The sequence below is a fragment of the Phallusia mammillata genome, chromosome 4, assembly GCF_965637545.1.
Source record: "Phallusia mammillata chromosome 4, kaPhaMamm4.hap1.1, whole genome shotgun sequence".
NCBI lineage: Eukaryota > Metazoa > Chordata > Ascidiacea > Phlebobranchia > Ascidiidae > Phallusia > Phallusia mammillata.
In genome coordinates, this window is record NC_137255.1 from 17,633,371 (window position 1) to 17,646,333 (window position 12,963).

Genomic DNA, 12,963 nt, shown 5'->3' on the forward strand with positions numbered 1-12,963 from the left:
TATAAACTAATTTGTATATATTTGTTGTTGTTTGTGTTACTTCAAGGTGCTGCGTGTTTGTCAAACGTTTTAGTCAAAATGAGTCAATTTCCAATCACCGGTTTAGCTGATTGTGTTTATACCAAGTTCTACTGTGAAGAGAATATTTGGAAACTGTGTGACATCGTTTCGCAAAAGACACCAGAGCTACTTGATCACCTTTGCGTCATTTTCATATCTAATGATAGCAAAAAAGTTGTGATGTTTAACCAAAGGGCAACAGTTGAAGATGATGAAGTGGTTGTGTGGGATTACCATGTCATAGCATTATTTACACAAATGGTTGATGGAAAACCATGTCATAGCATATATGACATGGACACCAAACTTCCTTTTCCCTGTGCTCTGGAAAAGTATGTTCTAGAAACATTTAAGCCTGACATGGTGCTAAGACCTGGATTTGAGCGTCTTCTTAAAGTTATTAAAGCAAGAGAATTTCTAGACAGATTTGCATCTGATAGATCGCACATGATTAAAGATGATGGCTCATGGCTAGCCACTCCTCCTGCGTACCCATGTATATGCACAAAAGATAGCAAAATGAACCTTGATGACTATATGAATATGACTCCTGGTATTGGTGATGTTTATACTGTTTCAAATTTTATGGGTCACTTTGGTTTGCCAGTTTAACTGTGTAAATTTATTAGACTTTTGTGCTGTGGTTAAAATCATAAAACATAATGTCCTTTGTGCTTTGGTTTTTATTTTATTTTATATCATGTAGTAAAATGTTATCTAAAACCTGATATGCATTTTAAAAATTTTGCTGTTGTATTTTTTTATTCATATCTGTAAATTTATGAAACCATAAAAATTTGTGCATGTTCTTAAGTGCTTTAAAACTACTGTGTGTTGTATTGCATAACTGTATTTGCAGTTGGGTACTAGTTTTAAAATGCCTGGTCGCTTGAAAGTTCGTGTTGTAGCTGGAAGACATCTTCCTGTAATGGACAGAGCATCTGATCTCACCGATGCATTTGTTGAGGTAGAGCTTTGCTTGTTTATGGTTAAATGCATACTTCATTCTGGTAAGAATGTTTCAATGTGCACCCAAACACATATATCCAGGCTGTTGTGTGCAGTCTTGTGGTACTGATATGAATTAAATTTATTACAATCAACAATCAAAAGGTTACTGAAAAACTGCATTATTTTTGCAGGTTAAATTTGGTTCAACTACATACAAAACAGATGTTTATTCCAAATCATTAAATCCCCTGTGGAACTCACCCTGGTTTACATTTGAGGTAACAGTTTTTTGTTCTTACTCCGCCCAGTTTTTAAAGTTGCTTGTATTCTGTAGGTGGATGATGAACATTTGCAAGACGAACTGCTGCAAGTTCGTGTTTTGGACCATGACACGTATAGTGCCCATGATGCAATTGGTAAAGTTAGCATAGATATTGATCCTCTATTGGATCCAGAGTCAAGAAATGATTTATATGGTTGGTTTCCAATTTATGACACCATGCATGGTAAGAGTACAAATACCACTTTAGTTACCTTCCCCAGAATTTACACATGAGTTTCTTTTCCTTTAAGGCATTCGTGGTGAAATCCTGTTAAAAGTTAAGCTTGAGCTTTTTGCTGACAGCAACCAGTTCCGACAATCATCATGTGGCTTTAAGTTCATCTGTGGTAAGAATTCTGAATAAATGCTCAAATGCATCAAGTTTATCATAATTTATTGCTGTTGCTTTTAGCTACCAAAGTTCCTGATTGCTACACAATTACTGCTATTCATGGATTCGTTCATGAACTCCTTGTAAAAGAAGATCCTGAGTACAAGTGGATCGACAAGCTACGAACACCCAGAGCATCAAATGAAGCCAGACAGAGATTGTTTTCTAAAATGTCGGGTGAACTTCAGAGACATATTGGCAATAAGGTACAACAAACTGTGTGCAGTATAATATAAAACCATGAGCCTAGAGAATTACAAGTGGTATGTTATAAAACGCTGGATGACTTCAGAATTGTCATTGTCATTCTGAAGGTACAATAAAGTATTAACCACAATGAATCTTTAAAATAGACAAATGATGCTTATTGAATTGTCTGTTAAAAGCAAATTAAAACATACATTGCCCTTAGACCTGTAGTGCCAAGTATTTTTGTTTTGATATAGGTGGAGAGTATTGGAGGCAATGCTGTAGTTGGTTTCCACCAGTCATTTGATATTGAAGGCGATTCGGGAATTGTGGTTCGAGGGATCGGTACAGCTGTCAGCATCGACGCCATCCCCCGCATGTCCCATCGAAACAGTAAAATGTTGGTATGCTTAATAATGATGCAAACAAGCAGTTTTCGTCATTTTATTTGCTAACAGATCTCCGAAACTTTTTGACCAGCAAGACACTGCTTTTCAAATGCCAATCGAAGAGACCAGCTTTCCCGAAAGTGCCAATCTGGTATACATGGCCTTCAAACTTTAAGAGTGTTTTTGGTTGCTTTAATGGTGATATGACACGCTTTTATCTTCCAATGTTAATAGTTTGTTGTATAATATCTACTTGCATTAACATAGTTAATATATAAAAATAATACTTGATATCTATAGTTGTACACACATTTTATTTAGCTTCACCAGTCCTTGCACGAAGAAGCTTTTCACGAAACACGGGGTTACCTTTTTCACAGGCAATCGAATCTTCAAGGTCACTTAACAGGCGTGCTCAAGGTTTGTTTGTAGTTTCACTGCATTTTCGTCAACCCGGGCTTCATAACACTTTTAAATATGCAGGACTTTCCTTTCTATACACTGCGTTCGTTTCCCGTTAACTTCGTAACGAGGATTGCGACCATGGTTACTTCGCACTCTGTAAAACTGCTGGAAAAAGTTTACAGCACAGGTTTGTATAGAGACGCAAATTCGTACAGTTCTCGACCTTGATACAACATAATGTACTATACTATTTATGTAAGTTGTGTTGGAACTTGTCGGTAGTGATCAGATTACATTGGAAAAATGCATGGACGAAACTGATTTTACAGCCGAGTCGGAAACACGTAGTGGTTGGTGGAACGAACTTCGACAAGAGGTCAAAAGCAATTGTCATGCCCTCGGATGCAACAGCGTGATTGGATACAAGGAGAGGACCACAATATGGTAACAATATGGCGTTTTGTCGCGTCGGTATTGGTAAGAAATAATGGCGCGTTGATGTGTTGTATTTTGCCAAATAACAACAATAGTATGTAGGTTATGGTGCAGTGGTACACTATGCGCTCTTGTTGCAAAATATCATGAAAATCAAGCTCTAGTGGATCTTTTTTTAGCGATGAAGTTATCATCCTGAGCGCGCAAGGAAGTGCAGCGGTCATAGATTTGTCGTTTTTGGGCCAAGGCAGCAACTTTAATGGTAAGCATATGACCTACTAGCACGGAGTAAAGTATGTTTGGTTTGAAATTAATAATAATGTACTACTTCCCCTAACGTAAGCCTGTCACTTCTAATTTGCTTCTTAGCTATCAGCAGACAAAGTTCACGTGATGCTCTAGCTCCACCATACGGTAGCGGAACGATTAAATCGGAGGCCAGGTACGGCTACAACTCAAAATTACAGTTTAACCCTAATACCAATAACAGACAAGAATTAGGAGACACTTCTTTTGCAGCAGTACCAAACGCGAAACAAGCGAGGCCGACATCTTTCGAGTGCCCTTTCGCATGAATGAACAAACCTTTCCCATGAGCTTTCAGCCATCTCCCGTTAATCCTAATATTATGGTTCCCGACATTTTGTTTGCAGCCGTTGATGTTCCGGATGGAGTTCGAACTTGTGGCAAAGCAGCATTTATTCAAGCGAGGTTGGTAAATTACCTTGGCGCAAAAGTTAAAACCAAATTCGCAGTATTACGAATATACTTAATTTGGTAATTGGAATTTTAGTGCATTTTTCTGTGTTAGGCCGTATAAATTCTTAAGCGTGGGCAAAAATATATTATTTCGCTTTGAAACTACAGTTTTGCTTGCAGGTATTGTAGAAGCAAGAAGAAGGGACAGGGAGATTCAAACGCAGTTAGTGTGAGCGAGATTCTTCCTTTTATTGAATACGAACTTCACAAGCAACTTTGCAAGAAGCTTAAAGTAGGCAAATTACGGATACATGCATGCTTAGTGTGAGGCTTATGCAAATTGGCAACACATTTTACTGGTAATAATAAAAAAAATTCAAAACGCAAAACGCCTGTGCAAAAAGTGCTGATACTCTATCACGATTGGTTGCCAGTCGGTACTGCAGTTCACGCCCTGTTTTCACTCAGCTGCGCTGCATGAATGCTGTATTCGGCTTAGAGAGCAACATCACTATGGGTGAAAACCTAATTGTTGGGGTGGCAACAGGCACTGCAGTTTATGTGGAAGCACTTCCTGCACCTAGCACTTTAACTGGTGAGTTATGTTGTATGTTACTGCTGTCACACGCCTTTAAGGACACAAATGAAAACGTGATGTTACAGAAAACTTTCCCAACAAACCAACCAGTTCGGCAAAGTCCTCAGCTGACCAGCAGTATGCTGATTTCATCAACAGCTGCAAGGAAACGTACGAAATATTTCCCAAGGTGGGATGGTTGTTTTTAGTGTTTTGTTTCAGCACATGCAGGTATATTTACATGTAGCAGATTGACGCAAACAAACAAAGCATAATTTCTTCTCCTACACATTCTACGTCCAGTCTAGATCTCTCTCTGGATGGTCGACAGTCGTTAGCAATCGGGGTAAGGTTTTAATGGCACCAAATTAATTCCACTCAATAACGCTGCTTTGTAATCGCCGTTTTAAGGTGGAAGATGCGGATGATGAAGCTGAGTTGCTTTCCTACCTTAGTGACGATCTACCACCTTCTGGATGTTATTTAAGTACTCTGGATTATTGTCCTGGAGTAAGGAACTGTCAACACCTACTCCAAGTAAAGTGTGAAAGTTTATCATCGATGTAAACTAAAACAAGAAACCCCCCAGTCATTTTATTGAACTACCGTATTTTACGGACCATAAGGCGCAACTTAAATCCTTTTTTTTCCTCATAAATTGATCGTGCGCCTTATAAGCCGGTGCGCCTAATGTATGGACCAAGTAGTGCTTTATTGCTTTGTTTAATGAGCTTTATACGGTAACCCATACTCCTTAAAATACGTTGCGTTCTATATGCGTTCCGGTGCGCCTTATGTATGAACAAAAAACTAATCAAAGCAATTTATTGACAGTGCGCCTTATAATCGGGTGCGCTTTATGGTCCGTAAAATACAGTAAATTATTTGTCAGAGTTTTTCATTGCTGAGGAGAGTTCGTTACCGTGACGACGCCGATGATGTTTCACTTAACGCGGGTTTGCGAACAGCCTGTGAGGAGGCGTTGGCGGGGGTGTGGTTTCGGCTTAGGATGAAGATGGAAACCTTCCACATTTGCTCTCTCCGCTTTCATATCGTGATACCGGACGATGACGAATTACAGGTAAAAATAACTATATGTCCATACCAATATTTGGATTATGTATATTGGTTGAACCAATGAGTTATCAGCAACTCAACAACTCTGCTCTGTATAGATATGGATGATTGGAGCTGCGGTATCACATGATCCGGCCGACCCCCAGCATTTACAGCAACGTAAACGCTCTAAAGAGTCTTCGGTCAGTTCATCGGCACCACTTTCTTCATCTAGACAACGCTTAAGCTCGTCAAACGACGAACCCTTTCTCAGGCAGTCCTCCCGTTCCAACGACCCAAAACCTCTCGACTCGCCGTTGCTCCGCTTAGCCAGAACCGCATCACGGAGGTTCATGCGCTCCAGCTCGGTCGGTGGTCGATTCCGGCACGAATCCGGTTTAGGCCGGACGCGCCATAACAGCGAAGGCGGGGCGCCATGGAGCTTGCCAGAGACCTTGCTTGAAGACGTCACCACATCGTCAGAGCCTGTCAACGTTGTACCGATGACGTGCGTGCCTGGACACCGCGTCGTTAAGCATGTGGGTATTTTGAACATGTTTATTATCAGAGAAACAACGTCAGTGCGCGGCTCGGATGAAGAGGTAGTTATCGCTGAACCACCGAACGGCACCGGATGCTGTTGGTTTGTGACGCGCGCTCTAGCGGAAACAAACGCTTTAATACGCGCCCACGTGGTGGCAGTAGGAGGTAACGCCTTAACATCTTACCATTCGTCGCAAAGAATCCTGTTTGAAAGTTTGACCAAGAACGAAGCTCAGACCCTTTTTCACGTTACTGGTGACGTTGTGATTGTACGAAGAACGTGATGTCACAATCGATAGTAATGAGAAATGAGAGATTTGCCCACAACTTACATTGCCAGTATAGGTGATCTACTATTATTTCACCGCAATCTCACGCCTTCGCGGGTTGTGATATATAATTACCTGGTTGCCAATTAAGATTCACGTCGCCGTTTGCCTACAGTTGTATACCACACACGCTCACTGTGAAACTTTGTTCTTACTTCTCTGCCTCATTTATTCCCTTGTTCAACCTCCAGTCTCGAACTTGAGTTCAATTATATTTAAATCATTCCTTGGAAAATACATACCATTTCTCTAGCTTTTTGAATTTGAGCGTGTATGGCTTTGATATCACCTACCAATTAGCTATTGGCGCGAGTGATTTAACAATGCCCTGGTATGCCCCAAGTGTAATTATCAAAATTCACTTTCGGGGTGAGGTGCGATTTCAGTCTTTTTAAGTGTTATGTCTCAGGTGCGTTTTTGCACCCTTAAAAGTAATTGATCGTCTTTTCACGTGGTTTGAAAAAAAAAAAAAAAAACTTATTTTGGTAAACTAAATAAAGAAATTATTATTTTTCCAGCATCAAGTTGGATAAAAAACAAATACTGAAGCAATAATAACCTATTGACATTTGCAGTCCATTTTTACATGTATGCAAATATAGTTAGATAAAAAGAATCGAGACAGGATGATTTTTTTTACAAAAACACGAGAGTTACCATTAAGACTACGAAGGTCTACACAAAAGCAACACAGGCAAGTCCGAAAATCTGTTTTTTCCTCTGCATAGTTGCCAACTCTTCTGACCCACATAGAAACAACACAAGAATCCAAACTAAAAATACTTTCGTGGACAGCAGGGAACGTAACAAAACAAACCCAGGCCGAAAACTAATCCTTCGTCATTACCGCCAGTATATGGGCCCAGGCCATCGCTCACTAGGGCATCATTTACCGGGGTAAACGCATAAGCCTGTGTAAACTCGGCCGCGGAACAAACGGACTTACCCGCTTGTGTTATACAGTAGCTCCCCGTTAACGAGCTTCGCCTTAACACTTGAGTGAATTTGACCGTCGATGAGCGATTGGTAACGCGACACCCTGACCGTTGGGTTTACTGCCTTGACCATAGCACTCAGGTTAGGTTTTAATCGACTCAGGAAACTGCCCAAGACGCGCTGACTGTGTTGGTCCCACTGTTTGGTGGCAATTTAGGAAAACACTCAACAACATAAAAGATGAAACACGAAGCTGGCTAAACGATACCCATGACTAACTTTACACTTTAACGTTACATGAGTTACACTTTTAAATATGGCTTTGCCAAAATGTACTTTTTCGTCTAAATTCTATGTTTTGTTTGTATTTGACAAACCTGCGTATTTTTGACATTTTGCTTTGTACGTCTGAGACTCTTGAGTATTTTCAAACGCTGTCCCATTCATACAAAATCTAAACTAATGAAGTGTTTGCAATGTAATAATACTTTCCCTTTTAATGTAAACATTAGTTCGCAGCAAATAGGCATCAAACTGTTTGTTATATCAACGTAAAATATTTGACACATTTATAATTTTATTACTATTTATGTTTCGACATGTCAAAATCAGTATTGTGGTTTTTAGGAAAAAACAATGTTGGGTAACTCGATCAGGGGTGCGTGTTCTCTTCGGGGGGTTGTTTAGGTGTGATTGTAAAATAGTGAAGTTTCATTATGGTATGAATGTGAATGTGGTAAAAATATTGCGAAAGACTTTGGTGCTAAAGCACGCATTGAAATAAATAAAAAATTTGAAAGGGAATATGGGCAAAAAAAGGTTAAGAACCGCTGCCACCGTAGATCCAAAAGGTGCCAAAGCAGAAGTCAAGTCAAGTTAAAAGAGTGCCGAAAGACCTGAGACCGATAGTAAGTTTCCGGTCCCCGACAAAACAAATCATTACTAAGTGCATTTTGCAACACTACACCAAACAAGGCCAAGGGGCCAAATAGAGATTTCGACAAGATATACTTGTTCTTTTTTGCCTGATTTCTGTCAAAACGGAGACTAAGACATGGGAGAAGGGCCAAAAAATACTTCAACCATGCGTCAACCCGTTACCTTAACGCCCCAAATTCTGTATTTTAATATTTTTGCCAGTGGGCCATCTGACAAATTCAATCACAAAATAGTTGTTTGTTTAGGCCACAACTCAAGTGAAGAAGGAGAATGTAACTCCGGTATGTTTGTCTTTGAACTACTCCACGCCCAATAATGATCGGTAATAATCCACAAAAACGACGTATGTTTTAAATAAGTTTTGGGAATTATTGAAATAAGTGGGTTAGGTCAATGGAGCCAAACTTAGAAAACGCATTTTAATTTTGGGAATACAATACAAAGACTTAAAAAGTAGTTTGTTTAAAAGCAGAACTGCCAAAGAACTTGTATTTAATTTCTGTCCTTATGCATTAGCATTATTTAATTCTGGCGTTATTTTAATTTTGGCACACATTCAAAGCAACAACTTAGTTTTCTATAAAAATTGACTAGGACAACGGATTCAAATACATGTCCGCTTTAACCTTTGAGCAAGCATACGCCTCAGAAGTGGGTTAAGGTGCCAAACTACTTAAGGTATTAGTGCACGCGTAAGGTGCCATCGTGCCACTTCACAGTGGTCAGTTACAGCTTAAAGGCTGCAATACTCACTTCCAGAGCAACTGATGCTACTTGAACCACTAGAAAGGCCACCGTTCCAGGTCGACAATCTAAAAATCTACCCGTGACACCCCTATCTCACAGTACATGAGGTTTGGGCGCGGCCGTCGGGTCTTTTTCGGTGGTTTACTTTTCTGAGTGTTACCACTTGAAGTGCGATGAGCCCACGCTAAACATATTGCTGGGCTTATTTGGGACCTTTCCGTTAGTGCCCCCAGGGAGGTTAACGTGTGGTTGATTGACATGTTGCCTGAAACGGGTTTCGTCCGAAATGAGGGAACATTTAACACAAGTTTCCCCGAATATATTAAAAAATGGAATTTCAAATTTATGCTGTTTTCTATTTTTTTTAATTCTATTTTTGTCACACAATTTAAGCAATTGAATCATGAAAATAAGCTTTGGTACTGAGTAGAGTTTTGGACAATTTTTAGTCCTACGCAAATAGTTACAACTTGCTTTGGTTTTTCTGTTCACAATTTCTGTTCACAATTGATCTTGGTTAAAACAACTATATCAAGGTGGGTTTAAATTTTGACTAAATTTACCCTGGATCTACAAAGGTTTGTAAAAAAGAGATGCAGTATTTGGTGAATGAAGTCACGGGTTTCATGAGTTCGCAAGCGACCATGCTTAGAAACAACAGTTGAGCGATAACAATCGGCATCAAAGCAGGGTTTAACACAGGTCTTACAGCGCTTGGTGGGATTGACAAAAGCAAATTCCTCGTGTCAATTTGTGCGGTTGCTTTGCCACTGTATATCTCTACACTGCGCTACTGGCGCCTTTAAAAGTCAAGACTTACAGAAGCAGACCAGGCTGATAAAACTGTTAATTAGTATGCTGGTCGCACAAAAAGGCGGGTGCTTGGGTGTTTTATTTTAGGAATGGCAAATTTCAACAGGACTGGGAGTGCTGGTGCAAGAAGCAACCGCGTCTGGAGCTTGTTGGCAGACAGAAGTACAAACACGGTCATTTGATTGTCGGTGCGGGCAATCGTTTAAGCCCCATTAGCGTTCCTACGCAAACAGGCCGATATATTACCGCGTGATTAGCGGGCGCTGTTGTTTTTACTGCGGCTGCGGTGCGGCGTGGGCAACGAAATCGAGTCGTTGCGCCATCCCGCACAAGATAGCACCAAAATGGGCGCGCATAGCATTCCTTTACACCCAAGGCTCATGAGCGTCGAAGAAACAACGCAGTACAGTGTGCAAGCCTTGGTCTGTTGTGCACTCAAGAAATCTTTCGTAGAACATGACGCGACTGCCCGCAATACCAGGCGGTCGTAATTCTAAGATCGCCGCAAAAGTCGACGACCACCCACTCGCCTGTCCGTCACTGTCCACCGCCAGTTCACGCGGGACGGCTATTCATGCGACCTGACGCTTGGATCGCAAATGTGGCCTATACCACTGTTGGATTACAAGTAGTTGACAGCGGTTGATCCATCAACGGGCCATCGATCATCCGTCAAAGCGACAGGGTCAAGACCCTTCAGGTCACGTGGATGAACGCTTAGGTCACGTGACACGCAATTAGTATCACACGCACGTCGTATTGATGTTTTCACGCAGCTACACTTAAGCCTACCTTTTAAAACAGGAAATAGGGATTTGTTCGTTTGTTCAATATGTCATTAACGAGGTCGTTGATTTAACAGCGAAAAACAGTTGTTGAGTACTGGCGTTGCCTTACAATATGAAGCCTTTTTTGCAGTGCTTCATAAAAGCCGAACGAGTTGTATCGGAACGAAATAAACATTTTTTCATCAGCGAACCCCGGAAGGCGAAAATAGCGGAGGAATTCCTGGTCGCTTTGAACTTGGGCATTCAACAGAGCAGCACAAACAGCGTCGCAATTAGAGGCAATTAAAAGCTGCGCCCGGTTCGGGGCGGCCAGGACGCGTGCACAATCCGCTTTGCCGGGAAACATCACGAAGAGACTCGCGCCTGCGTGGGACGAGGTGATGCGAGCCACAAGTGGGCGCGTTCGCTAATTACACGGCTCCGGGTCCGCTGCCGAAGAAGAGCTGGCGCCGACCCGATGCCACTCAGCGCTATTAATTAGCGTCAATTACACGTTTGGCATTTTTCCATTGAGTCGCTCGCGCGGGCCCCGGTAATTGAGATAGCGAGCCCCGCAATCTACGTCACTTTCTGACGGACACAAAAGCACCGCTGTGAGTGTGGATGAAGCCGGAAGCGTTATAGGTTTCCAGCAAAGGGGTTTTCCAGTCCCTTGCCTAATATTTTACTCTGCTGGTATAGGAGACATATATCCCCGAGCGGTCTAATTTGAATATTTACGCCCCGTTACAATAATTATGCGTATTTTGCTGAACTGTGCATTGGCAGTTTTGAAAATAAGCCGATATAATTAAACTTGCTCGTGACGGCTCAAGATTAAGGCTTTTGTGGACGATCCGGATTGAATATCGCCACTCCTTGTGGATTTCTAAATGTGGTACGAGTGAATATTGCATTTTCACATCATCAAACCCGCAGCAGATAAAGGTGTGCAATTAATGCAAATCGTCAAATATACTTTTTGGTTTTCTCGCACCGGATTAACGAGTAAATTACTCAATGGTGGATACACGATCTCGGTTAAAATGACATCGGTTTTGTTTCAAAGAGACGTTGCAACATGATAATATTTCTTTTGTATCAATTTGGCGTGTTGTTTTTAATTAAAACGTTCTAATTTCAAAATCGAAACAGACCCCTCTTCATATATACCCTTGCTCTTTAGTCTTTACAATATGAGAGCTTAATCTATTGTGTGACAACCAGGAGTTGTCAACCATCCCGCGAGCATCAAGTCATGTTACAGCGGCGGAGACTTGTCGGCGAGAGAGCGAGTTTTCTCACGGCCAGGGGCCAGAAGAAGCGTGGCGACAACCAAACGTTATCTTAAGGCTTTTGTTGGGTGAGCTATCGCATTCCGGGGGTCGAATAATTCCTGTCCACTCGCCCGTTGCCCGACAACTGTCCCCTCCAGTCTGGCTGGCGCTGTAACGATATACGGCCTAATCATTGTCGCTGCATACCCCATAGTAAAAACACTGGAGCGGATATTCAGGATTCGGAATTAGGATTTTTATGTTTAAACCCACAACAAAATTTCTCAAAGTAATGTTTCGACAAACCATGTTTTTAACAATATTTTAATGTTAGCCTTGATTACGTTTCTATAGAACTTGAACATTACTATAAAATTTATTACTGCTTGGGCTTTTTTAAAAGAACCGGTGTAAATAAAGCGATTGTTGTCAGTACAACACACACATTCTACCGCAATATCAAAAAGAAGGCAACTGTATTCGATATTCATTCAGAAAAGTACTTGACCGAGCCATCGCCAATGCGAAAAAAAACTACAAGCCGGTCACAGTCAACGCCAAGAGAAGTAGCCTATACATTTCGTTACTACCAAGTAGGTTCGTATTGATTTGTCGGTTGTTGGTCTCGAATACCCCGTTAACGCTGGGGCTGTCACATGAGTCGGGACGGATGAGCCACAGGGCACTTGACCCAGGGCGACGAGCGCCTCCGATTTTAAGGGCTTTCACGCGATGCGATGCAAGGCAAATCGCAAGAAAGAAAACAATGAAGTTTTAATGTCGTTGGGTGACGTCGGGGATAGGTAACACTAGTCGGCGATAAGTTTCGAAACCAACCACTGACTCGGATGTGATTTCAATGTTGTTTTGTAGATACTAAAAAAGTTTTGGTAAGTGTAGTTTTTGGTGTAGTTTGAATACTTTAGGCCAGGGTTTTATTGGAACCTGGTATCTAATACTTCAGTTCAACAATGTAAACACGATTTCGGATGTCAGCAATCCCTGGCTTACACTTTACGAAATCCCATTCAATCTAAACAAACAAAACCTGCACTCGTTGCCGTTTTTTAACGTGTTGTAAGGGACTTGGCACATTTTTAGCTGCCCGATTTGTAGTAGTTACAGGACGCTGGTTGCA

The 12,963-nt window shown here is 41.3% G+C and overlaps 2 protein-coding genes across 5 annotated transcripts; both read left to right on the forward strand.

Annotated features, from left to right (window-relative positions):
* Positions 1-14: 14 nt before the first annotated feature.
* LOC145224132 (protein N-terminal glutamine amidohydrolase-like) lies at positions 15-919 on the forward strand. Its single transcript, XM_080090567.1, has one exon. It carries the CDS (start codon positions 79-81, stop codon positions 670-672), a length of 594 nt encoding a protein of 197 aa, XP_079946693.1. The 5' UTR covers positions 15-78; the 3' UTR covers positions 673-919.
* A 4-nt stretch (positions 920-923) lies between these two features.
* Positions 924-7,706, forward strand: LOC145224131 (C2 domain-containing protein 5-like). Of its 4 annotated transcripts, none has more exons than XM_080090563.1 (20): positions 924-1,027; positions 1,203-1,289; positions 1,346-1,517; positions 1,585-1,680; positions 1,746-1,930; positions 2,171-2,313; positions 2,372-2,453; positions 2,624-2,722; positions 2,786-2,894; positions 3,037-3,151; positions 3,322-3,404; positions 3,512-3,584; positions 3,662-3,853; positions 4,022-4,133; positions 4,310-4,436; positions 4,505-4,608; positions 4,666-4,764; positions 4,830-4,955; positions 5,311-5,499; positions 5,594-7,706. In XM_080090563.1, exons 1-20 carry the CDS (start codon positions 938-940, stop codon positions 6,299-6,301), a joined length of 2,991 nt encoding a protein of 996 aa, XP_079946689.1. In that variant the 5' UTR covers positions 924-937; the 3' UTR covers positions 6,302-7,706. The 4 variants fall into 4 exon arrangements, with proteins under 4 accessions (XP_079946689.1, XP_079946690.1, XP_079946691.1 ...); XM_080090564.1 differs by having other exon boundaries at positions 4,669-4,764; XM_080090565.1 differs by having other exon boundaries at positions 3,665-3,853.
* Positions 7,707-12,963: the final 5,257 nt, after the last annotated feature.